The sequence below is a fragment of the Oncorhynchus kisutch genome, linkage group LG5, assembly GCF_002021735.2.
Source record: "Oncorhynchus kisutch isolate 150728-3 linkage group LG5, Okis_V2, whole genome shotgun sequence".
NCBI lineage: Eukaryota > Metazoa > Chordata > Actinopteri > Salmoniformes > Salmonidae > Oncorhynchus > Oncorhynchus kisutch.
In genome coordinates, this window is record NC_034178.2 from 42,349,654 (window position 1) to 42,374,969 (window position 25,316).

Here is a 25,316-nt window from a genome sequence, read left to right on the forward strand (position 1 = left end):
GTGACGTTGATCAGGGACAGGTGCCAGCCCTGCCAGGAACTGAATCACTCTGGCCGAATCGTCAACCGAGTCACAAATCAAAACCAAACAGAGAGAGGGACAAAACAACCAACAAATTAAAGGCAGTCACCCTCCTCTGTACTTTCACTTGACAGGTGTTTCTATTAGATACAATGAGAGGAAAAAATTCCCAGGGAAAATCTCTAAGAGTTAGACAAATCTCAGGGGATTTCAATCTCCCTATATTTTTGTTACTGTAGGCCCCTACCTCTCTTTCTGTCACATTGTCTCTCTCATACACACATATACACACAGGCTCGTAGGCAGGCACGCATGCACACACCCACAGACACTGCCTGCTCACCTCAATTGCGCCAATGGTCTCCTGGTACTCCTGCTCTCTGGTCTTGAATAGTGATTCTGTCTCATCTATGAGGCTGCCCAGGCTTCCATCCTGAGAGACCTGCGAGGAAGCAAAGAAGATTAGCGAATACATTCTGTTAGGATGTTGCATTTCTCAACTGAGAGCAGAACAATGGGCAGGATTTCAAAATGAAAATAAGTTATTTTACCACAAACATTTCACTTTGCTGAATATGAATGGATGGGAAGTCTGGGAGGTGAACAACTCCTCAATGCCCTCCTGTACCCTTGTCCATTAGTTTATCAGTAGGTAGTGGTAATTGAAATGTTTATGCATTATCCTCTACATATGTATCCTTGACATTTACTGTATGGTGTCTATTCCGACTCACAGGCTCCTCTGTGTTGCTGTTGGCTGCGCTGGTGACTGTGCAGTTTGCCGCGGTGATGGCACCGGGTTGTATATTGTAGTTGTTGAAGTCCTCCCATAGCAACAGGGTCTCGTCATTCTCTTCCCACGTCAGGCTGTCACAGTCATCATCAATGTCAAACGTCTCCCTCCTGGCAACAAAATTATCATCTGAACAATTTCTATGGGAGACAGAGACAGCGAGAGGAAGGAAGAGCGAGAGAGAGAGGAAGGAAGAGCGAGAGAGAGAGGAAGGAAGAGCGAGAGAGAGAGGAAGGAAGAGAGGACAAACACAACAGGCACCACCTTACAAGAGGTCCAAACACAGAGGAGGAAGAAAGATACCTAGTGAAGGCATGCAGGAATATAGACGACATGCTTGAGACAGTGACAGATTTAGTATAATACAAATTAGACTTATAACCAATATCCAATATTACACTGAGGAATTCATATACACAATGAATACATATACTTTGATATAATGTTCTCATCTATCATTTGGTGGCCCTAATTGTAGCACATGAAAATAACTACTGAAAAAATAATTATTGCAGGACTCTGAATTAACACTAGATGGGAGCAAAGTACAACACAATGCACCGTGTGTGTGTGTGTGTGTGTGTGTGTGTGTGTGTGTAGGCTGACTCACAGCTGGTTGAGCATGCGTTTCATTTCATCAGTAACGTTGAGCGGGACCTCCTCCTCTGAGGTACTTGTGCTGGGGTCTGCATCCATCTCAAAGCTGTCCTCGTCAGACACAGGCTTGCACTCCTTCTTCCTGCAGCACGCCATGGCACCCTGGAACACACACACGCGCACACACACTTACTGGCGGCATCAATGCAGAATTTGAGGCAGTTTGTCTAATCCGACATTAGTAATTTAAGCAGTACAATGCACCACCTAAAAAGCCTCTGGTCTGTTTCTGTCTGGATTCATAGTTGGGCTTTAGCCAGCACTGTCTGCACAATGTGATAACCTTGTGTGCAGTGCAGAGAGTCACAGCATCAGCAGTTCACTGCTGAGCAATGACTGTGTTTGTGTGTGTATGGAGGAGGGGTCAATGAGTATTGTGTTAGTGGTGTGTGTCTGCCTATGTAGAAGAGAGTGTAGCAGCAGTATACCGGTAGTTAGCTGTTCCAGACTGAGGCCTAACATACAGATAGATACACACCCTCTCTGGGAGCGACCTGGCCGGGCTCACGTTGAACATATTTGACATGTCCTCTGAGTTGCACTGCTGAGCCACGTCACACAGTTTGGTGGTGATGTCAATGCGCCGGCAGATGTCCATGTCCACCAGTGTGGCTTTCTCCTGGATCTTAGTGTCCATGTCGGACATTTTCTGGAGAGGAAGGAGAGGGGTCGGTGTTGCTGGCTTTGAAGCAGAGAATCACCCCACCAAAACCTCTCCTTACTATACTCAACAAATCTCTAAACGCTTTTTAAAGCTATCTGACAGATAAGAATAACATAAGTCACATGCTGAGTTCATCCATGACTGGCTATCTGTGATTGGCAATATGCGCAGGGCCGGCTCCAACCATAAGCAACGTAAGCAGTCGCTTAGCTCCCTTAGTCGAGTTAGAATAGTAAAATACACACGGTGCAAGTTCGAATTTTGGTTGTGCATCAGTAGTTTATCTCTTGTTTTGTCAGTCACTGACAGTCACTATATTAGCCATGTCAGCGAACAATTTTTAGATTGGTAAATTAGTCTAACCAGTTATCTAAACTTGTAGTAATCATGGCCAAATACTGACAGGGCACATGCCCAGGGGCCCTGACCTCCTGGAGGCCCCAATTGATTTTGTTAGTCACTCTCACTCAGATATCAATAACATGGCATAAGTCATGGCAAAATGTGTAGAATTGCAGGAAATTATCTTTAAAACTGCTGAAATTTCTCTCCGCAAAATGAGATGCCCCACCGCAAAATGAGTAGAACTGTATGAAATGTGTTATAAAACTGCAAAACTTTATCCTGTGGCAAAATTTGTAGAATTGCATGACATTTGTTATAAAATTGCTTATGATGTATCTTCATCTCTTCGTCCCATGGCAAAATCTGGAGAATTGTGTGCCCCCCAACCAAATCTCACTTACGGCCCCCAAAAGGCTAGAGCCAGCCCAGCATATGCAGAAGTATTAAAGTCAATTGAATACACTTGTTAAATTGTAGACCCGGCAGAAACCCACATCCAGTCAGTCTGGGTCAATAACACATCATGCAACATTTCTGTGAAGGTCCAAAGGAAACTCCAAAATGAATTTGATCACTGCTGAATGTAGACCTGTTTAAAGGTCTTACTCACATCGGCTACGGAGAGCGTGATCACACAGTCATCCGGAACAGCTGGTGCTCTCATGCATGTTTCAGTGTTACTTGCCTCGAAGCGAGCATAGAAGTAATTTAGCTCGTCTGGTAGGTTCGTGTCACTGGGCAGCTTATGGCTGTGCTTCCCTTTGTAGTCTGTAATAGTTGGCAAGCCCTGCCACATCCAACGAGCGCCGGAGCCGGTGTAGCATGGTTCAATCTTAGTCCTGTATTGACGCTTTGCCTGTTTGATGGTTCGTCAGAGTGCATAGAAGGATTTATTATAAGCTTCCGGGTTAGAGTCCCGCTCCTTGAAAGCGGCAGCTCTACCCTTTAGCTCAGTGCGAATGTTGCCTGTAATCCATGGCTTCTGGTTGGGATATGTGGGGACAAAGTCATCGATGCACTTATTGATGAAGCCAGTGACTGATGTGGTGTACTCCTCAATGCCATCGGAAGAATCCTGGAACATATTCCAGTCTGTGAGTCACTGCTGCTTCCTGCTTTAGATTTTGTTTGTAAGCAGGAATCTGGAGGATAGAATTATGGTCAGATTTGCAAATGGAGGGCGAGGGAGAGCTTCGTACGTGTCTCTGTGTGTGGAGTAAAGGTGGTCTAGAGTTTTTTCCCTCTGGTTGCACATTTAACATGCTGATAGAAATGAGGTAAAACTCATTTTAGTTTCCCTGCATTAAAGTCCCCGGCCACTAGGAGCGCAGCCTCTGGATGAGCATTTTGCTGTTTGCTTATGGCCGTATACTGTACAGCTCTTTGAGTGCGGTTTTAGTGCCAGCATCGGTCTGTGGTGGTATGTTGACAGCTACAAAAAATACAGTTGAAAACTCTCTAGGTTGATAGTGTGGTCTACAGCTTATCATGAGATACTCTACCTCAGGTGAGCAAAACCTTGAGCCTTCCTTAGATTTCGTGCATCAGCTGTTGTTTACAATATGCATAGGCCGCCTCCCTTTGTCTTACCAGAGGCCGCTGTTCTATCCTGCCTAAAAAGCTTAAAACCCGCCAGCTGTATGTTAATCATGTCATCGTTAAGCCACGACTCGGTGAAACATAACGTGCTCGTAGTTTGTCTATTTTATTACCGATTGATTGTAAGTTGGCTAATTGGACCGATGCTAAAGGTAGATTACCCTCACGGATCCACAATGTCTCTGTCTTTTCCTCCTGCGAGTGACGAGGATGAGGGCCTTGTCGGGTGTCTGGAGTAAATCCTTCCCGTCCGACTCGTTGAAGAAGAAGAATTCCTCCAGTACAGGGTGAGTAATCGCTGCCCTGATATCAAGAAGCTCTTTTCCGGTCATAAGACATGGTGGTAGAAACATTATGAGCAAAATAAGTATCAAATAACGCGAAAAAACATACACAATAGCCCAATTGGTTACGGGATCGTAAAACGGCAGCCATCTCCTTCAGCGCCAGTATTATTCTCTACATCTACACTGATTGAAGTGGATTTTAAGTGACATCAACAAGGGATCAAGCTTTCACCTAGATTCACCTGATCAGTCTATGTCATGGAAAGAGTGAGTGTGCTATGGAGTGTGAGGGTGTATATACTATACTCACATCGCTCACCACCAGCTCAGCCTTCAGCCTCTCCACCTTCTCATTCAGTTCATCCTGGATCTTCTCTGACTCCTGGGCACTCTGAACACACACCACACACACATGCACAGATATGCACAATTCAAACACATGCCCCAACCACATACACTCAAAGACATGTAGCAAAATACCAACACACTTTCTTATTTACCATATTAGAGAAAGCATGTTATTGAATATGGCCCCAATCTATATTTGTACTACTATGCAGTGGGATAAGTAGTAAAGATGGATTATGGACATTACAGTAGATGCCCAGGGGGACCACATACAGAGTAAATCTCACTACATAATCAACTGATATTATTTGTGAAATGACTATTATAATGCAGACCTCCTGTTTCACTTTCATGCTAAACAATATCTACCTGTGTCACCTCAGAGAGGTTAGAGCACCCCAGGGAAGTCTGCTCTCTTCCAGCGTTCTGCTGACCCATAATCCAACACAAACACATACGCTGCCATTGATCGATTTGTCTGTTGACGGTGGTGCAGAGAGAGGGGGGATTGCTACTGTATGAGCACCTGCTGAGGCTTTTGGTGTTGCATAGGAAGCATGGGGCCTGCCTTGGGCCATGATACTGCAAACTGGTGTAACGATGAGGCACGGGGCATAGTGGTGAGACACGGATTTCCAGGTTTGCTAGGCCATCCAGGTTACCAGGGTCTATGTAGTTTTTCTGACATACATCTACCAGATAGTGATGGGGGGAGAAAATCTATACAGTTACAGATCAAGATATTAATTTAGACAGTATCACAGTATCAAATCGCAATACATATAGAATAGTGAAAATCATAAGAATCACATAATATCGTATCGTGAGGTCCCTAGACATTCCCAGCCCTACTACCTGATCTCGGGCCAAATTCTGTTGACACACACCCGCTCAAGACATTATGGATATGAACAGACCATAAGAAATGAAGGATGGGGGCATGTACAATAAGTAATGGTAATTTCCACGTAAAAGGAACCATGACCACCAACATGTGAAGTTCATATCAAATTGGGTGTCAAATGAAAGATAAGAGTCTATATTATTTTGGATATTAAGGCATATTTATTTTTTTACACACACATTTTCCATCCTAAAAATGTTGAATAAGCAAAGACCCCTTATTAGAAATATAGTGGACTCTGAAAGTATTCAGACCCCTTGACTTTTTCCACATTTTGTTACATTACAGCGTTATTCTAAAATGGATTAGATTTTGCCACCACCATGCTTCACTGTAGGGTTGGTGCCAGGTTTCCTCCTGACGCTTGGCATTCAGGCCAAAGAGTTCAATCTTGGTTTCATCAGACCAGAGAATCTTTGCCTTTTGGCAAAACTCCAAAAGGCAGGCTGTCATGTGTCTTTTACTGAGGAGTGGTTTCCGTCTGGCCACTCTATACTGAACTATACTGTACTTTACTGTACTCTACTGTATTGTACTTTACTGAACTCTACTGTACTGAACTTTACTGTACTGTTCTGAACTATAGTCTACTCTACTTTACTGTACTGTACTATATCCTACTGTAATCTACTGCACTCTACTGTACTGTACTGAACTCTACTGATGAATTGATACACCACCCCTACCTTGTCAGGTTGTAATACGTCACTTCCCTTTGAACGCGGAAGGAGGAAGAGTTCGGATTTGTTGTTTTGAAAGTGTATGGGAAGTAGAGTTTGGATCCCGTGACGCAGTTGGCATCAGTTGTTGGGACTGCTGGTCTCTGTCCAGTGATCCTGTCGAACAAGGATGGATCTGAGGAGCCTTTTGGCATTATCAAGCTAGCTGGGTTTTCTTGAAGGCTTGAAGGCAGCCCGTGACGCAGTTAGCCATTGTGGCTGGGACTGCGGATTGTCCCAGGTTTGTGGCTGTCTAGATCCCTGCTGTTTGTTGTTTTCAATCTTCCCCGTGACCTGCCCTGTCTGGAACTGTGAGGAATAACAGCATAACTATGTCGCTAGCTACCATGACAAAGACCAAAACCGGCGGAGACCAAAGTACCGTTGAGGACAGTGCCAGTGGTGTCTCTCTATCACACGTGAAGGATCTTTTAAATGAACAAAACTAGTTCTACAAGCAGTTGCTACAACAATAAGAAAATAGCTTCAAGTGCTTTGTCCAAATACTGGTGAATTCAACTAATAAAATAATGGTGACTTGACCAGAGATGTCCAGCACCTGAAGAACAGTTTGCAGTTCTCCCAGGGTCAGCTCGATGAGTTGAAACAGGAGAACGGCAAGATGACAGCAATCTGTAAGTCATTGAGAGAGGACATCAGTTCTGTGTGTGAATCCATGATAACAACGACGGATAAATCAGACTTTCTGGAGGGACAATCAAGGCGGAACAACATGCTTGTGGACGAAAGTTTAGAATCTCCATGAGACCTGGAGTGTTATTGAAGTGTTGTTGTTGCAGGTTCACTTGGCACATTTAAAGCCTTTTCTTTTGGGGTGTTGTTATAGGCCACCAAGTGAGAACAGTCAGTATCTAAATAATGTGTGTGAAATGCTTGATAGTGTATGTGATGTAAACAGAGAGGTCTACTTTCTTGGGGACCTGAATATTGGCTGGTTTTCATCAATCTGTCTACTCAAGTTGAAGCTTCTCACTGTAACCAGTGCCTGTAATCTGGATTAGTTTATTAACGAACCTACCAGGGTGTTTACAAACACTACAGGAACAAGATCATCCACATGTATCGATCACATTTTTACTAATACTGTAGAACTTTATTCTAAACCTGTATCCGTACCCATTGGATGCAGTGATCACAATATAGTGGCTATATCCAGGAAAGTCAAAGTTCCAACAGCTGGGCCTAATTAATCACATAAAACTTTTGACCGGTAGTGTATGTGTTATGGCTTTTCAACCTTTGCCATAGAGCTGTGTATTTAATATAAATCATAGGGTTTTCTTTAATGGAAGCTTCTCCAATGTCAAACATGTAATGTGTGGTGTGCCACAGGGCAGCTCTCTAGGCCCTCTACTCTTTTCTATTTTTACCAATGACCTGTTACTGGCATTAACAAAGCATGTGTCTATGTATGCTGATGTTTCAACCATACTGTATACACATCAGCAACCACAGCTAATGAAGTCACTGAAACAGTTAACAAAGAGTCACAGTCTGTTTTAGAATGAGTGGCCAGTAATAAACTGGTCCTAAACATCTCTAAAACTAAGAACATTGTATTTGGTATAAATCATTCCCTAAGTTCTAGACCTCATCTGAATCTGGTAATGTATGGTGTGGCTGTTGAACAAGTTGAGGAGACTAAATTATTTGGCGTTACCTTACATTGCAAACTGTCAAGGTCAAAACATATTGATTCAATGGTTGTAAAAGATGGGGAGAGGTCTGTCCGTAATAAAGAAATGCTCTGCTTTTTTGACTCCTCACTCCAAAAAGCAAATTCTGCAGGCTATAGTTAAGTCTAATCTTGATTATTGTCCAGTCGTGTGGTCCAGTGCTGCAAGGAAAGACCTAGTTAAGCTGCAGCTGGCCCAAAACAGAGCAGCACGTCTTGCTCTTCATTGCAATCAGAGGGATGATATAAATACTATGCATGCCAGTCTCTCTTGGCTGAGAGTTGAGGAGAGACTGACTGCATCCCTTCTTCTTTTCACAAGAAACATTAATATGTTGAAAATCCCAAATTGTTTGCATAGTCAACTTACACACAGCTCTGACACACACACTTACCCCACCAGACATGCCACCAGGGGTCTTTTCACAGTCCTTAAATCCAGAACAAATTCAAGAAAGCGTACGGTATTATATAGAGCCATTATTGCATGGAACTCCGTTCCATCTCATATTGCCAAGACCAAAGAGCTCTCCAAGGATGTCAGGGACAAGATTTTAGACCTACACAAGGTTGGAATGGGCTACAAGACCATTGCCAAGCAGCTTGGTGAGAAGGTGACAACAGTTGGTGCGATTATTCGCAAATGGAAGAAACACAAAATAACTGTCAATCTCCCTCGGCCTGGGGCTCCATGCAAGATCTCACCTCGTGGAGTTGCAATGATCATGAGAACGGTGAGGAATCAGCCCAGAACTACACGGGAGGATCTTGTCAATGATCTCAAGGCAGCTAGGACCATAGTCACCAAGAAAACAATTGGTAACACACTACGCCGTGAAGGACTGAAATCCTGCAGCACCCGCAAGGTCCTCTATTCAAGAAAGCACATATACATGCCCGTCTGAAGTTTGCAAATGAACATCTGAATGATTCAGAGGACAATTGGGTGAAAGTGTTGTGGTCAGATGAGACCAAAATGGAGCTCTTTGGCATCAACTCAACTGCTGCCTATGACCCCAAGAACACCATCCCCACCGTCAAACATGGAGGTGGAAACATTATGCTTTGGGGGTGTTTTTCTGCTAAGGGGACAGGACAACTTCACCGCATCAAAGGGATGATGGACGGGGCCATGTACTGTCAAATCTTGGGTGAGAACCTCCTTCCCTCAGCCAGGGCATTGAAAATGGTTCGTGGATGGTTATTTCAGCATGTCAATGACCCAAAACACACGGCCAAGGCAACAAAGAGTGGCTCAAGAAGAAGCACATTAAGGTCCTGGAGTGGCCTAGCCAGTCTCCAGACCTTAATCCCATAGAATCCCATCTGTGGAGGGAGCTGAAGGTTCGAGTTGCCAAACGTCAGCCTCGAAACCTTAATGACTTGGAGAAGATCTGCAAAGAGGAGTGGGACAAATTCCCTCCTGAGATGTGTGCAAACCTGGTGGCCAACTACAAGAAACGTCTGACCTCTGTGATTGCCAACAAGGGTTTTGCCACCAAGTACTAAGTCATGTTTCGACCAGGGGGTCAAATACTTATTTCCCTCATTAAAATGCAAATCAATTTATAATATTTTTGACATGCGTTTTTTTGGATTTTGTTGTTGTTATTCTGTTCAAATAAACCTACCGTTACAATTATAGACCGATAATTTCTTTGTCAGTGGGCAAATATACAAAAATCAGCAGGGGATCAAATACTTTTTTCCCTCACTTTATATACAGTACCAATCAAAAGTTTGGACACACCTACTCATTCCACGTTTTTAAAAAACAACACATTTCTACATTGTAGAATAATAGTGAAGACATCAAAACTATGAAAGAACACATATGGAATCATGTAGTAACCAAAAAGCCACCCTTTGATTTGATGACAGCTTTGCACACTCTTGGCATTCTCTCAACCAGCTTCATGAGGTAGTCTCCTGGAATGCATTTCAATTAACAGGTGTGCCTTGTTAAAAATGACAGTGTAATTTCTTTCCTTCTTAATGCATTTGAGTCAATCAGTTGTGTTGTGACAAGGTATGGTGATATGCAGAAGACAGCCCAATTTGGTAAAATACCAAGTCCATATTATGGCAAGAACAGTTCAAATAAGCAAAGAGAAACGACAGTCCATCATTAGTTTAAGACATGAAGGTCAGTCAATACGTACAATTTCAAGAACTTTGAAAGTTTCTTCAAGTGCAGTCACAAAAACCATCAAGCGCTATGATGAAACTGTCTCTCATGAGGACAATTGTTTACCGACAGATTATTTCACTTATAATTCACTGTAGCACAAACCCAGTGGGTCAGAAGTTTACATACACTAACTTGACTGTGCCTTTAAACAGCTCGGAAAATTCCAGAAAATGATGTCATGGCTTTAGAAGCTTCTGATAGGCTAATTGACATAATTTGAATCATTTGGAGGTGTACCTTTGGATGTATTTCAAGGTCTATCTTCAAACTCAGTGCCTTTTTTCTTGACATCGTGGGAACATCAAAATAATCAGCCAAGACCTCAGAGAAATAATTGTAGACCTCCACAAGTCTGGTTCATCCTTGGGAGCAATTTCTAAACGCCTGAAGATACCACGTTCATCTGTACAAACAATAGTATGCAAGTATAAAGACCATGGGACCACGCAGCCGTATGCCGCTCAGGAAGAAGACGCATACTGTCTCCTAGAGATGAACGTACTTTGGTGCGAGAAGTGCAAATCAATCCCAGAACAACAGCAAAGGACCTTGTGAAGATGCTGGAGGAAACAGGTACAAAAGTATCTATATCAACAGTAAAACGAGTCCTATATCGATATAACCTGAAAGGCCGCTCAGCAAGGAAGAAGCCACTGCTCCAAAACCACCATAAAAAAGCCAGACTATGGTTTGCAACTGCACATGGGGACAAAGATCGTACTTTTTGGAGAAATGTCCTCTGGTCTGATTAAACAAAAATAGAACTGTTTGGCCATTGTGACCATCATTACTTTTGGAGGAAAAAGGGGGAGGCTTGCAAGCCAACACCATCCCAACCTTGAAGCACGGGGGTGGCAGCATCATGTTGTGGGGGTGCTTTGCTGGAGGAGGGACTGGTGCACTTCACAAAATAGATGGCATCATGAGGAAGGGAAAGTATGTGGATATATTGAAGCAACATCTCAAGACATAAGTCAGGAAGTTAAAGCTTGGTCGCAAATGGGTCTTCCAAATGGACAATGACCCCAAGCATACTTCCATGGTTATGGCAAAATGTCTTAAGGACAACAAAGTCAAGGTATTGGAGTGGCCATCATAAAGCAATGAGCTCAATCCCATAGAACATTTGTGGGCAGAACTTAAAAGGCGTGTGCGAGCTAGGAGGCCAACAAACACCAGCTCTGTCAGGAGGAATGGGCCAAAATTCACCCAATTTATTGAGGGAAGCTAGTGGAAGGCTAACTGAAACGTTTGACCCAAGATTAACAATTTAAAGGCAATGCTACCAAGTACTATTTGAGTTTATGTAATCTTCTGAATGTGATGAAAGAAATAAAAGCTGAAATAAATCATTCTCTCTACTATTATTCTGACAGTTCACATTCTTAAAATAAAGTGGTGATCCTAAATGACCTAAAACAGGGAATTTTTACTTGGATTAAATGTCAGGAATTGTTAAACTGAGTTTAAATGTATTTGGCTAAGGTGTATGTAAACTTCCGGCTTCAACTGTATGTGTTATTTCATAGTTTTGACGTCTTCACTATTATTCTACAATATAGAAATGAGTAAAAATAAAGAAAAACTGTGGAATGAGTAGGTGTGTCCAAACTTTTGACTGGTACTGTATATATAACATTTTTGGGAGTGGCGGCAACGAGTTATCGGGGATACACTGACACTACTCTACTATTCTGTGCTGTACTCTACTGGAGCCTCATTTATCAACCATGTGTAAATGTCTTACTAAATTCTGCCGTAAGTGGAGATTCTAGGATTTGCATTGCCTCACAAATTATTTGGATTTATCAAACTGTTGCACGCAACATATATGCATTATTTCTTTGATATATCAGAGCTATATTATATTATATTTGATTCACACAGTCTCCTTATATTATATTTATGCAGTCGTGAATGACCACTACAACCCCACCTAGAAAATGCCCTCCATTCACCTTTTATGGTAACAAAAACAACCTAATTTGTGTATAATTTGGAGATGTTGGAACTGTGCCATGATAGTTCCTGAAAGAAAGTGCAATGACAAATTTGATCACATTTCTGTAGATGCATGCAGCCTAGTGAATGCCAAACACTGTCCATGCATTCTGCAAGATTGATTGTCCTCTCTAACAATTTTAAAGTAAATGCTGCAGCCCACACTTCTATGTAAAATACTAATTGTTGTTCAATATTTTGTTTATCAATACATGATTGTGTTTCTATCTCCTGCCTTAGTGTAGGCTCAAATTAGATAGGCTAGTGTAACGGGATTCATCTTCCTCTGACGAGGAGTATGAAGGATCGGACCAATATGCAGCGTGGTACGTGTCCATGTTGAGATTTATTAACACTGAACACAAAAAACTAAATAACAAGGAAAACGAACTAAAACGAAACAGTTCTGTCTGGTGAAGACACAGAGACAGAAAACAATCACCCACCACTAAAATGGGGAAAACAGACTACCTAAGTATGATTATCAATCAGAGACAACGAACGACACCTGCCTCTGATTGAGAACCATACCAGGCCAAACACATAACTACTACATAGAAAAAATAATATAGACTACCCATCCCAACTCACGCCCTGACCAAACTAACACAAAGACATAATAAAGGAACTAAGGTCAGAACGTGACAGCTAGGCTATGATTTTCGCACTCCTAATCCTATCGCACATTAACACTGGAGCGTACCCATACTGTCACATACTGTAGGTTACTGTCAAGGCTACCGGTCTATTTACTTCAGAGCATGCTTCACTATTGAATGAGCGAATTAACATTTGTTGTGTAGACAGAATAATTTAAACCAATTATGTCAGCAAAGGAGAGACATGTCGGGGCGGCAGGGTACCCTAGTGGTTAGAGCGTTGGACTAGTAACCGGAAGGTTGTGAGTTCAAACCCTCGAGCTGACAAGGTACAAATCTGTCGTTCTGCCCCTGAACAGGCAGTTAACCCACTGTTCCTAGGCCGTCATTGAAAATAAGAATGTGTTCTTAACTGACTTGCTTGGTTAAATAAAGGTAAAATAAAAAAAATACAAAAAAATAAATGTCCTGCAATATGATTATGATGTAGGCCTATATAATAAAAACAAAATAAATATACTGTATTAGATGACATGCTGCTATGCAATCTCTTTACCATCAGCAAATGCATGTGTTTTATCATTAGGCCTCCATTTTTATGTTTTTATTAACTTACCACTATTGTAATTCCTGTGCATCAAACACCTCCCATTTCCTCCAAACAAACAATATGTCTATTTGCTTGCAATAGAGTTGCTCAACCTTGTAGAAGTTGTGCACACGCATGGTTTGAGATTTGAGTGGAGATATGTGCACTTTCCCTTCAAGTTCAAAATGGATAAATACCAACCTTTGCGGGAAAACTAAAGCACGCAAGCTTTAGAGTATTGTTTTGTGTCCATAAACCATTGACAAATGAGGCCCCTGAGCTCTACTGTGCTTGCTGTAATTTGATGTCCAAACTTGTGAGACATACACCATGATTGGTTCAGATTTGGTCCGGTCCAGAGCTCATTAAAATTATTGCCAGTGTGTAGAATAATACCCAAATATGCAAAGGAGGATATTGCATGTTTATACCTTAGTGTACCTATTTAGGATACATCACCATGAAGAGGATGACATGTTTTCCATAATTATCTATTTCTGTGTAGTACAGATCAGGGACACATGATGAAATTATGTTACCGCAATTCTGTTACCGGGTGTAAATCCACTTAACTTACTGTAGTTCAATAACCAAAATAGATTTTTTCAAAGGCAATGTGTCATGTCATAGCTGACACACCATTCTTTCTGCAGACATCGTTGAATCGTAATTCGGTTACCAAACTTTACATCTGCACAGTTCTTTGAGTAAATGTGTTTTTGTAAAATATTCTATGTAAATTGTTAAAGGTTGTACTTTTGAATAGAGTTGTATGGTTTGTTAAACTTGGAAATCAATGGTTTTTGTTTGGCATACATTTTAAGTGAAACATCTCAGCACAAGTGAGTTTCAGCGCAATTCCGTCACGGTGGAATTGCCCTGATTCAAAGGATGTATCTTTTTTCAGCAGCTGTGGGACTTCCATTTTCTTTGTCTTTATGACAATAACCATCTGAAAGGCATTATACGGTAGTGAATAAAGTACAATTGGATCTAGAGATGAATGTGAAATTATGTTATGGTGAAGGTACATTTATTTTATGTTGAAGGTGAATTGATGGTTTATGTCTACTCACCTCCTGCATGGATTCCACCAAGGACTCGAGCTGCTCTCGTCTGTTCAGCTCCTCTTCCCATCTACAACACAGAACACATGGAGGGTCAGTTACCTGCACTTACATTATACTTACATTTGAAATAGAAAATAGCCTAATCTCCAAGACTAATGTTCAAACATAGACGTCAAACAGTGTCAAGGTTCTGGCCTAATGCTTCTAAAAATGTTAGGAATAACCGTGCTCATGGAGCTCTCAACTAGCCTTAGTATTGTTTAATATGCCATATAGCCCTTTGTGGTATATCAGTGTGAACAGAATGTCACAGTTTGTAAAGACACTATATGGTCAGAGTCTCCCCGTCCCAGCCTTAACCTTTACTGTAACCTGAACTCTGTCTCCCACTACTGCCCTATACACTTCCCACTGGGTCTTTGAATACAACAAAGGACAGGAGGTTCCATACAATATACTGTGTGTATATCACCTAGAAAAACAAATGATCACTAAGTCTTCACTGCAAATTGCTTGAGGTTCCTCCAGATTGGACCTCTGTTTTATGTTTACAAAAGAGATTCCATGAAGTTGACAGCATGTCTCAATTGATATCATGTCTTAGCTGCTTAAACAGGCAACTATCTACCAGGGTCTCATCATTACATGGAATTCAGTGGCTAACATCAATGGAAAAAACATTCCTTCCATCCTAGTCACAGAAGGGGAAGAAACATTCCTTCCATCCTAGTCACAGAAGGGGAAGAATCATTCCTTCCATCCTAGTCACAGAAGGGGAAGAATCATTCCTTCCATCCTAGTCACAGAAGGGGAAGAAACATTCCTTCCATCCTAGTCACAGAAGGGGAAGAAACATTCCTTCCATCCTAGTCACAGAAGGGGAAGAATCATTCCTTCCATCCTAGTCACAGAAGGGGAAGAATCATTCCTTCCATCCTAGTCACAGAAGGGGAAGAATCATTCCTTCCATCCTAGTCACAGAAGGGGAAGAAACATTCCTTCCATCCTAGTCACAGAAGGGGAAGAAACATTCCTTCCATCCTAGTCGCAGAAGGGGAATAACTGAGCATGTGTTGTATCTATTTTTGCTAAAGCTTGGGCAAGAACTTGAAAATTAATGTCAGTATATATGAACTCTAAAGAGATTAATGTATTAAAGATTTTTACATATTTAACTAGTGAGAAATATGAATATGGTTACTCAAGAAAATCTTCTGAGTTATTGTTTGTATAAACCAACTCCTTACAGGAATAGTCAGAAGAGACCATGATAAATGTGAGAGTATATGAACTGCCTGACTCTCTCAGAGTCACAACCGTTACTCATTGCCTATGGTTAGCAGGGAATCGTTCTCTCAGTTGACAGGTCATATCTTCTTGATTACCATAGCATGCCAGTAGACTTGTGTAGAAATAGAAATAGTGCCACAATGAGTTATAAGCCACTTTTAGCCTCTATTACATTCACATGACATAACAGGCAGTTATAGCACAGGCCTGGTCAGTATATCCAAACTAGACTCTGACTGCTACATTGTCTAAGGATAGAAAAAGAGGACATACCGAGGCACAGCATGATTCCCTAAACAGAGTGGAAAGTAAAGGAATAGACAATAAAGTCATTCATCAGTATGAGGTAAGTCAGTGTCAGACAGCAAACGTGACTAAATGACTTTATGGGCTATCAAACAAAATAATGGTAATTTCCCCCCTCCCCCAGCTAACTCTCATGCCTTGCTCCACCAATGCGAGACAGGGGGTGGGGGATGTGACCAAAACTCCAATGAATGCTGGCACATTTTGTCTGGCTATGCCTTCACTATAGCAACAGGACCAGAGACAGAAATACTCAAGTAAAGATCATTCCACACAGAGTTAAATACTTTTTTCAGATCTCCTCTCTTGATCTAAAAGCAATTTTCTAGAATTCACCATTGAATGTAGAGTAAACAACATAGAGTAAGTACATCACTAGTACATTCTGTCTGACCAACCTCCCTTTGTTGCTTTCGGAATCCACTAAATGTAGGCGACACCGTCTTATTAGCTAGAGAGAAGTATCCCTGGCTGGGCGGTCTCCAGCTCACATTTGATTGAAGTGTTGGTTCAAATAAAATGCTGGCACTGCTGCTTTACTGTGTCCAAGAGCAGGATGTTTCCCAAGTAACACAAAGGTCATTGGAGTTCAGAACTACATCACATCCACCCTCTGTAGACAGAGGAAAACAGTCTGTCACAGCATCTGCATGTGCTCCGCATCACTTACAATCTACAGTGCCTTCAGAGAGTATTCATACCACTTATTCCACATGTTGTTGTGTTACAGCCTGAATTCAAAATGTATTAAATAAATACAACAAATCTCAAACATCTACTGTGGCAAAGAAGGGGGCCGAGTGATAAAGGGCAGAACTAATAAACGAGCTCTGCGCTCTCACTAAAATGGCCACCCCGACCAGAACTACAGATCACAAAATGGCTGAGATGTGTGGGGGGAGATGTGGGGCAAAGAAGGGGGCCGAGTGATAAATGGCAGATATCTGAGGTCAGAACTAATAAACGAGAGTTTGTAATTCAGACGGATGCCTCAGAGGTCGGCTTTGGAGCCGTGCTCTCCCAAGAGGGAGAAGGGGTTGAACACCCCATCCTGTTTTTAAGCAGGAAGCTGGAACCATGGGAGGCCAACTACTCAGTCATTGAGAAAGAGTCGCTGGCAGTAAAGTTGGCTCTAGAAAGACTGAAATACTACCTGCTAGGGCACCACTTCACCCTCATCAGTGACCATGCCCCACTCACCTGGATGCATAGGGCTAAAGAGAAGAATGCTTGGGTGATGCAGTGGTTTTTGAGTCTCCAACCGTTTCACATTGACTTAAAACACAGAGCAGGGAAGGAAATGGGAAATGTGGATGGGTTATCCCGCATACACACCCATTTTGCTGCGGTAGCCCGACCTAGGGGTCGAATCTAGGGGGGAGATGTGTGGCAAAGAAGGGGGCCGAGTGATAAATGGCAGATATGTGAGGGCAGAACTAATAAAAGGGCTCTGCCCTCTCACTAAACTGGACACCACAACCAGAACTACAGATCACAAAATGGCCGACCGCCAAAGCCACAACTCCCAGAAGCAAGAGGAACGTCCAGAAAGTGGGGCCGACCCACAAATAAGGGGTCAAGACAAACTAGGAAGAGAGAGAGGAAGGGGCTGGGGGATTTGTGAAGCATATAGAAAGTGACAATATATATATTGGCTGGATTTACCGTGTATGACCTGGACTGATTGGACTTACTGGTTGGCGTTTGGACCTGGACCTACCGAGAAACCAATTTGTTTACCGAACCCTGCTATCCTTGACCTCGCCTGCGGCCTGGGTGGACCAGGACGGAGAAACCAACACACAGGTACTGTCCTGTTCGAAATAACTCTCATTCTGGGGGGATTTTGGTGACGGTCTCCTGCTTAATTTGTGACAAACTGTCCTAACCTTGAAGAGGTTTGTCACACTACACACAATACCACATAATGACAAAGAGAGAACATGTTTATAGACATTTTTGCACATTCATTTCAAATGAAATACAGACTTCTCATTTATATACAGTACCAGTCAAAAGTTTGGACACACCTACTCATTCCACGGTTTATCTTTATTTTTTACTATTTTCTACGTTGTAGAATAATAGTGAAGACACCAAACTATGAAATAACACATATGGAATCATATAGTAACCAAAAAAGTGTTGAACAAATTATATATTTTAATATATAAATCTATTTTATATTTGAGATTCTTGAAAGTAGTCACCCTTTGCTTTAATGACAGCTTTGCACAATCTTGGCATTCTCTCAACCAGCTTCATGAGGTAGTCACCTGGAATGCATTTCAAATCAAATCAAACTTTATTTGTCACATACACATGGTTAGCAGATGTTAATGCGAGTGTAGCGAAATGCTTGTGCTTCTAGTTCCAACAAGGCAGTAATAACCAACAAGTAATCTAACCTAACAATTCACAACAACTACCTTATACACACAAGTGTAAAGGGATAAAGAATATGCACATAAAGATATATGAATGAGTGATGGTACAGAACGGCATAGGCAAGATGCAGTAGATGGTATCGAGTACAGTATATACATATGAGGAGTAATGTAAGGTATGTAAACATTATATTAAGTGGCATTGTTTAAAGTGGCTAGTGATACATTTTTTTACATACATTTTTCCAATATTAAAGTGGCTGGAGTTGAGTCAGTATGTTGGCAGCAGCCACTCAATATTAGTGGTGGCAGTTTAACAGTCTGATGGCCTTGAGATGGTTTTTCAGTCTCTCTGTCCCTGCTTTGATGCACCTGTACTGACCTCGCCTTCTGGATGATAGTGGGGTGAACAGGCAGTTGCTCAGGTGGTTGTTGTCCTTGATAATCTTTATGGCCTTCCTGTGACATCAGGTGGTGTAGGTGTCCTGGAGGGCAGGAAGTTTGCCCCATGTGATGCATTGTGCAGATCTCCCTACCCTCTGGAGAGCCTTACGGTTGTGGGCGAAGCAGTTGCCGTACCAGGTGGTGATACAGCCCGACAGTATGCTCTCGATTGTGCATCTGTAGAAGTTTGTGAGTGCTTTTGGTGACAAGCCGAATTTCTTCAGCGCCTTCTTCACCACGCTGTCTGTGTGGGTGGACAAATTCAGTTTGTCCGTGATGTGTATGCCGAGGAACTTAAAAGTTACTACCATCTCCACTACTGTCCCGTCGATGTGGATAGGGGGGTGCTCCCTCTGCTGTTTCCTGAAGTCCACGATCATCTCCTTTGTTTTGTTGACATTGAGTATGAGGTTACAATTAACAGGTGTGCCTTGTTAAAAGTTCATTTGTGGAATTTCCTATCTTCTTAATGCATTTTGAGCCAATCAGTTGTGTTGTGAGAAGGTAGAGGGTATACAGAAGATAGCCTTTTTTGGTAAAAGACCAAGTCCATATTATTGTCACCACCTGATCTGTTTCACCTGTCTTTGTGCTTGTCTCCACTCCCCTCCACGTGTCGCCCATCTTCCCCATTATCCCCTGTGTATTTATACCTGTGTTCTGTTTGTCTGTTGCCAGTTTGTCTTGTTCGTCAAGCTTACCAGCGTTTGTCCTGTCAGCTCCTGTCTTTTCCCAGCCTCTCTTTTTCTCGTCCTCCTGGTATTTGACTCGCGCCTGTCCTGACCCGGTACCTGCCTGCCTGACCACTCCACCGGTCTCTGAGCCTGCCTGCCGTCCTGTACCTTTGCTCCTACTCTGGATTATCGACCCCTGCCTGCCTTGACCTGTCATTTGCCTGCCCCTGTGGTTACAATAAACATTGTTACTTCACACAGTCTGCACTTGGGTGTTACCTTGATTCCTATTAATTATGGCAAGAAAAGCTCAAATAAGCAAAGAGAAATGGGAGCCCATCATTACTTTAAGACATGAAGAACTTTGAAAACAACAAGAACTTTGAAAGTTTCTTCAAGTGCAGTCGCAAAAACCATCAAGCGCTATGATGAAACTGGCTCTCATGAGGACTGCCACAGGAAAGGAAGACCAAGAGTTACCTCTGCTGCAGAGGATAAGTTCATTAGAGTTACCAGACTCAGAAATTGCAGCCCAAATAAATGCTTCACAGAGTTCAAGTAGCAGACACATCTCAACATCAACTGTTCAGAGGAGACTGCGTGAATCAGGCCTTTATGGTCGAACCACTACTAAGGACATTCACATTCTTATCGGCAGACTCAACAGCCTTGGTTTCTCAAATGACTGCCTCGCCTGGTTCACCAACTACTTCTCAGACAGAGTTCAGTGTGTCAAATCGGAGGGCCTGTTTTCCGAAACTCAGGCAGTCTCTATGGGGGTGCCACAGGGTTCAATTGTCAGGCCGACTCTTTTCTCTGTACACATCAATGATGTCGCTCTTGCTGCTGGTGATTCTCTGATCCACCTCTACGCAGATGACACCATTCTGTATACTTCTGGCCCTTCTTTGGACACTGTGTTAACTAACCTCCAGACAAGCTTCAATGCCATACAACTCTCCTTCCGTGGCCTCCAACTGCTCTTAAATGCAAGTAAAACTAAATGCATGCTCTTCAACCGATCACTGCCCGCCCGTCCAGCATCACTACTCTGGACGGTTCTAACTTAGAATATGTGGACAACTACAAATACCTAGGTGTCTGGTTAGACTGTAAACTCTCCTTTCAGACTCACATTAAGCATCTCCAATCCTAACTTAAATCTAGAATCGGCTTCCTATTTCGCAACAAAGCATCCTTCACTCATGCTGCCAAACATACCCTCGTGAAACTGACTATCCTACTGATCCTCGACTTCAGCGATGTCATTTACAAAATAGCCTCCAACACTCTACTCAGCAAAATGGATGCAGTCTACAACAGTGCCATCTGTTTTGTCACCAAAGCCCCATATACTATCCATCACTGCGACCTGTATGCTCTCGTTGGCTGGCCCTCGCTTCATATTCGTTGACAAAACCCACTGGCTCCAGGTCATCTAAAAGTCTTTGCTAGGTAAAGCTATGCTTTATCCCAGCTCTCTGGTCACCATAGCAGCAGCCACCCGTAGCACGCGCTCCGGCAGGTATATTTCACTGGTCACCCCCAAAGCCTATTCCTCCTTTGGCCGCCTTTCCTTCCAGTTCTCTGCTGCCAATGACTGGAACGAACTGCAAAAATCACTGAAGCTGGAGACTCATATCTCCCTCACTAACTTTAAGCACCAGCTGTCAGAGCAGCTCACAGATCACTGCACCTGTAAATAGCCCATCCAACTACCGCATCCCCATACTGTTATTTATTGTATTTATTTTGCTCCTTTTAACCCCAGTATCTCAACTTGCACAATCATCTTCTGCACATCTATCACTCCAGTGTTTAATTGCTATATTGTAATTATTTCACCACTATGGCCTTACCTCCCTTATCCTACCTTATTTGCACACACTGTATATAGACTTTTTCTATTGTATTATTGATTGTATGTTTGTTTATTCCATGTGTAACTCTGTGATGTTGTTTGTGTCACACTGCTTTGCTTTATCTTGGCCAGGTCACAGTTGTAAATGAGAACTTGTTCTCAACTAGCCTAGCTGGTTAAATAAAAGCTGAAAAAAAGGACACCAATAGTAAGAAGAGACTTGCTTTTGCAGTTTTACTTTAGTACCTTATTGCACAGGATGCACGTTTTTGAATATTTTTTTATTCTGTACAGGCTTCATACTTTTCACTCTGTAATTTAAGTTAGTATTGTGGAGTAACTACAATGTTGTTGATCCATCAGTTTTCTCCTATCACAGATATTAAACTCTAACTGTTTTAAAGTCACGATTGGTCTCATGGTGAAATCCCTGAGTGGATTCCTTCCTCTTCGGCAACTGAGTTAGGAAGGACGCCTGTATCTTTGTAGTGACTGGGTGTATTGATTGATACACCATCCAAATTGTATTGATTACTTCACCATGCTCAAAGGAATATTCAATGTATGCTTTGTTTTTTAAACACATCTACCAATAGGTGCCCTTCTTTGCGAAGCATTGGAAAACCTCCTTGGTCTTTGGTTGAATCTGTGTTTGAAATTCACTACTTGACTGAGGGACCTTACATACAGTGCCTTGCGAAAGTATTCGGCCCCCTTGAACTTTGCGACCTTTTGCCACATTTCAGGCTTCAAACATAAAGATATAAAACTGTATTTTTTTGTGAAGAATCAACAACAAGTGGGACACAATCATGAAGTGGAACAACATTTATTGGATATTTCAAACTTATTTAACAAATCAAAAACTGAAAAATTGGGCGTGCAAAATTATTCAGCCCCCTTAAGTTAATACTTTGTAGCGCCACCTTTTGCTGCGATTACAGCTGTAAGTCGCTTGGGGTATGTCTCTATCAGTTTTGCACAGAGAGATTTTTTCCCATTCCTCCTTGCAAAACAGCTCGAGCTCAGTGAGGTTGGATGGAGAGCATTTGTAAACAGCAGTTTTCAGTTCTTTCCACAGATTCTCGATTGGATTCAGGTCTGGACTTTGACTTGGCCATTCTAACACCTGGATATGAACCATTCCATTGTAGATTTTGCTTTATGTTTTGGATCATTGTCTTGTTGGAAGACAAATCTCCGTCCCGGTCTCAGGTCTTTTGCAGACTCCATCAGGTTTTCTTCCAGAATGGTCCTGTATTTGGCTCCATCCATCTTCCCATCAATTTTAACCATCTTCCCTGTCCCTGCTGAAGAAAAGCAGGCCCAAACCATGATGCTGCCACCACCATGTTTGACAGTGGGGATGGTGTGTTCAGGGTGATGAGCTGTGTTGCTTTTACGCCAAACATAACGTTTTGCATTGTTGCCAAAAAGTTCAATTTTGGTTTCATCTGACCAGAGCACCTTCTTCCACATGTTTGGTGTGTCTCCCAGGTGGCTTGTGGCAAACTTTAAACGACACTTTTTATGGATATCTTTAAGAAATGGCTTTCTTCTTGCCACTCTTCCATAAAGGCCAGATTTGTGCAATATACGACTGATTGTTGTCCTATGGACAGAGTCTCCCACCTCAGCTGTAGATCTCTGCAGTTCATCCAGAGTGATCATGGGCCTCTTGGCTGCATCTCTGATCAGTCTTCTCCTTGTATGAGCTGAAAGTTTAGAGGGATGGCCAGGTCTTGGTAGAGTTGGAATGCAGTGGTCTGATACTCCTTCCATTTCAATATTATCGCTTGCACAGTGCTCCTTGGGATGTTTAAAGCTTGGGAAATCTTTTTGTATCTAAATCCGGCATTAAACTTCTTCACAACAGTATCTCGGACCTGCCTGGTGTGTTCCTTGTTCTTCATGATGCTCTCTGCGCTTTTAACGGACCTCTGAGACTATCACAGTGCAGGTGCATTTATACGGAGACTTGATTACACACAGGGGGATTGTATTTATCATCATTAGTCATTTAGATCAACATTGGATCATTCAGAGATCCTCACTGAACTTCTGGAGAGAGTTTGCTGCACTGAAAGTAAAGGGGCTGAATAATTTTGCACGCCCAATTTATCAGTTTTTGATTTGTTAAAAAAGTTTGAAATATCCAATAAATGTCGTTCCACTTCATGATTGTGTCCCACTTGTTGTTGATTCTTCACAAAAAAATACAGTTTTATATCTTTATGTTTGAAGCCTGAAATGTGGCAAAAGGTCGCAAAGTTCAAGGGGGCCGAATACTTTCGCAAGGCACTGTATAATTTTACGTGTGGGGTACATAGATGAGGTAGTCATTCAAAAATTATGTGAAACACTATTATTAAACAGAGTGAATCCATGCAACTTATTTTGTGACATGTTAAGCACATTTCTATTCCTGAACGTATTTAGGCTTGCCATAGCAAAGAGGTTGAATACTTATTGACTCAAGACATTTCAGCTTGTCATTTTTTATTCATTTGTAAAAATGTCTTAACATAATTCCAATTTGACATTATGGGGTATTGTTTGTAGGACAGTGACATAAATCTAAATGTAATCCATTTTAAACTTAGGCTGTAACACAACAACATGTGGAAAAAGGAGAAGGGGTGTGAATACTTTCTGAAGGCACTGTAAGTACAGTAGTATGTCACTTCCCAGATGGGCACTAGGCCATTTCCTTTACACAGTGTGCATTGATGGAAAAGGACCCATAAGTAAGCATTTCACTCTTAGCCTACACTTGTTGTTTACAAAGTGGGTGACAAATACAAATTGATTTGTGGTATAACTGGAGTCTCAAACAAATTACTGTACTCTGCCAAGCAACAGAGGAAATGGTCATGTGACAAAGTTGCTCCATCACTTCTAGGTTATAGAAAGGTTCTGTGTAGTGATAGCAGTCACGAGACCTGTCCCTGGAAACCAAGGCATCCAAATAAACATTCCACCATTCCACATCGGAGAGGTATTCTGTCTTCTGCCATAACCCCGCTCCCAAAGGATTGTTGAATGAGTTTGACCTTTTAGCTGGAGTCTGTGAACCAACCTGGAGTCTCCTTACAAGGACAAAGACAGCAGGAGACTATTAGCCCGACTGTGTCATTCCTTAGACATCTGTTTGTGTGAGACCAGATGCCTGTTATCTAGTCAGGCTGCTGTAACACAACTAGAGTACACTCTGGATTCATATTCATATCCAATATAGGTTACAAAAACAATGTATACATACATTATTTAATTTGAGTAACCAATCAATGCAATTACTTAAATAAAAAATGGCTGATGCAGGAAAATGGTTCTAAACAAGGATAAAATCATGCAGTTCTGGGCAGACCTAGCCAGAGATTCTTGTATGATTTTCCCCTGCTGAACAATTTAATTACAAGGCAAGGCCTGCCAACGTACACTCCCTCCCAGTATGGTATGCCTTGGGAGTTTCATTTGCACGCGAGCCGTTTTAATCCTTTATTTATCACTCTGCCCCAGGACACAGAGATTATCACTATTACCTGCAGATGTAGGATCTTAATTTGAGCCAGTTTGCTACAGCAGGAAAATAATCCTGCAGAAACAGTAAATGTGAATTCTTATGAGGATTATAAAAAAGTCCAGTAATTATAAGGTTTGATAAATGTATCATTAGGGCAAATAATTAGGAATGATTAATTAGGGAAAATTCTCAGCAACAGAAGATTGATCACATTAAGATCCTACATCTGTAGGAAGCATGGTTTCTCCATCTGATGATAAATTCATGTTTTTTTGTGTTTTTTGTTGTTGTTAGAATTACATTTTTAGGGTGCAAATAAGCTTTTTTTAATTTTCAGGTATTAGAATG

The 25,316-nt window shown here is 41.9% G+C and overlaps 1 protein-coding gene across 3 annotated transcripts in view; it reads right to left on the reverse strand.

The window, feature by feature from the left end:
* LOC109891539 (intermediate filament family orphan 2-like) overlaps nt 1-25,316 on the reverse strand; it is a 74,019-nt gene that overhangs the window by 4,732 nt on the left and 43,971 nt on the right. The window contains exons 2-7 of one of the 3 annotated variants that reach the window (XM_031825103.1): nt 14,490-14,550; nt 4,677-4,757; nt 1,950-2,120; nt 1,425-1,573; nt 756-924; nt 365-463 (exon numbers count right to left, since the gene is read on the reverse strand). In XM_031825103.1, coding sequence (XP_031680963.1) covers nt 365-463; nt 756-924; nt 1,425-1,573; nt 1,950-2,120; nt 4,677-4,757; nt 14,490-14,550 — 730 coding nt within the window. Of the gene's footprint in view, nt 1-364; nt 464-755; nt 955-1,424; nt 1,574-1,949; nt 2,121-4,676; nt 4,758-14,489; nt 14,551-25,316 lie in introns of all 3 variants that reach the window. The other 2 variants (XM_031825102.1, XM_031825104.1) reach the window with 2 other exon arrangements.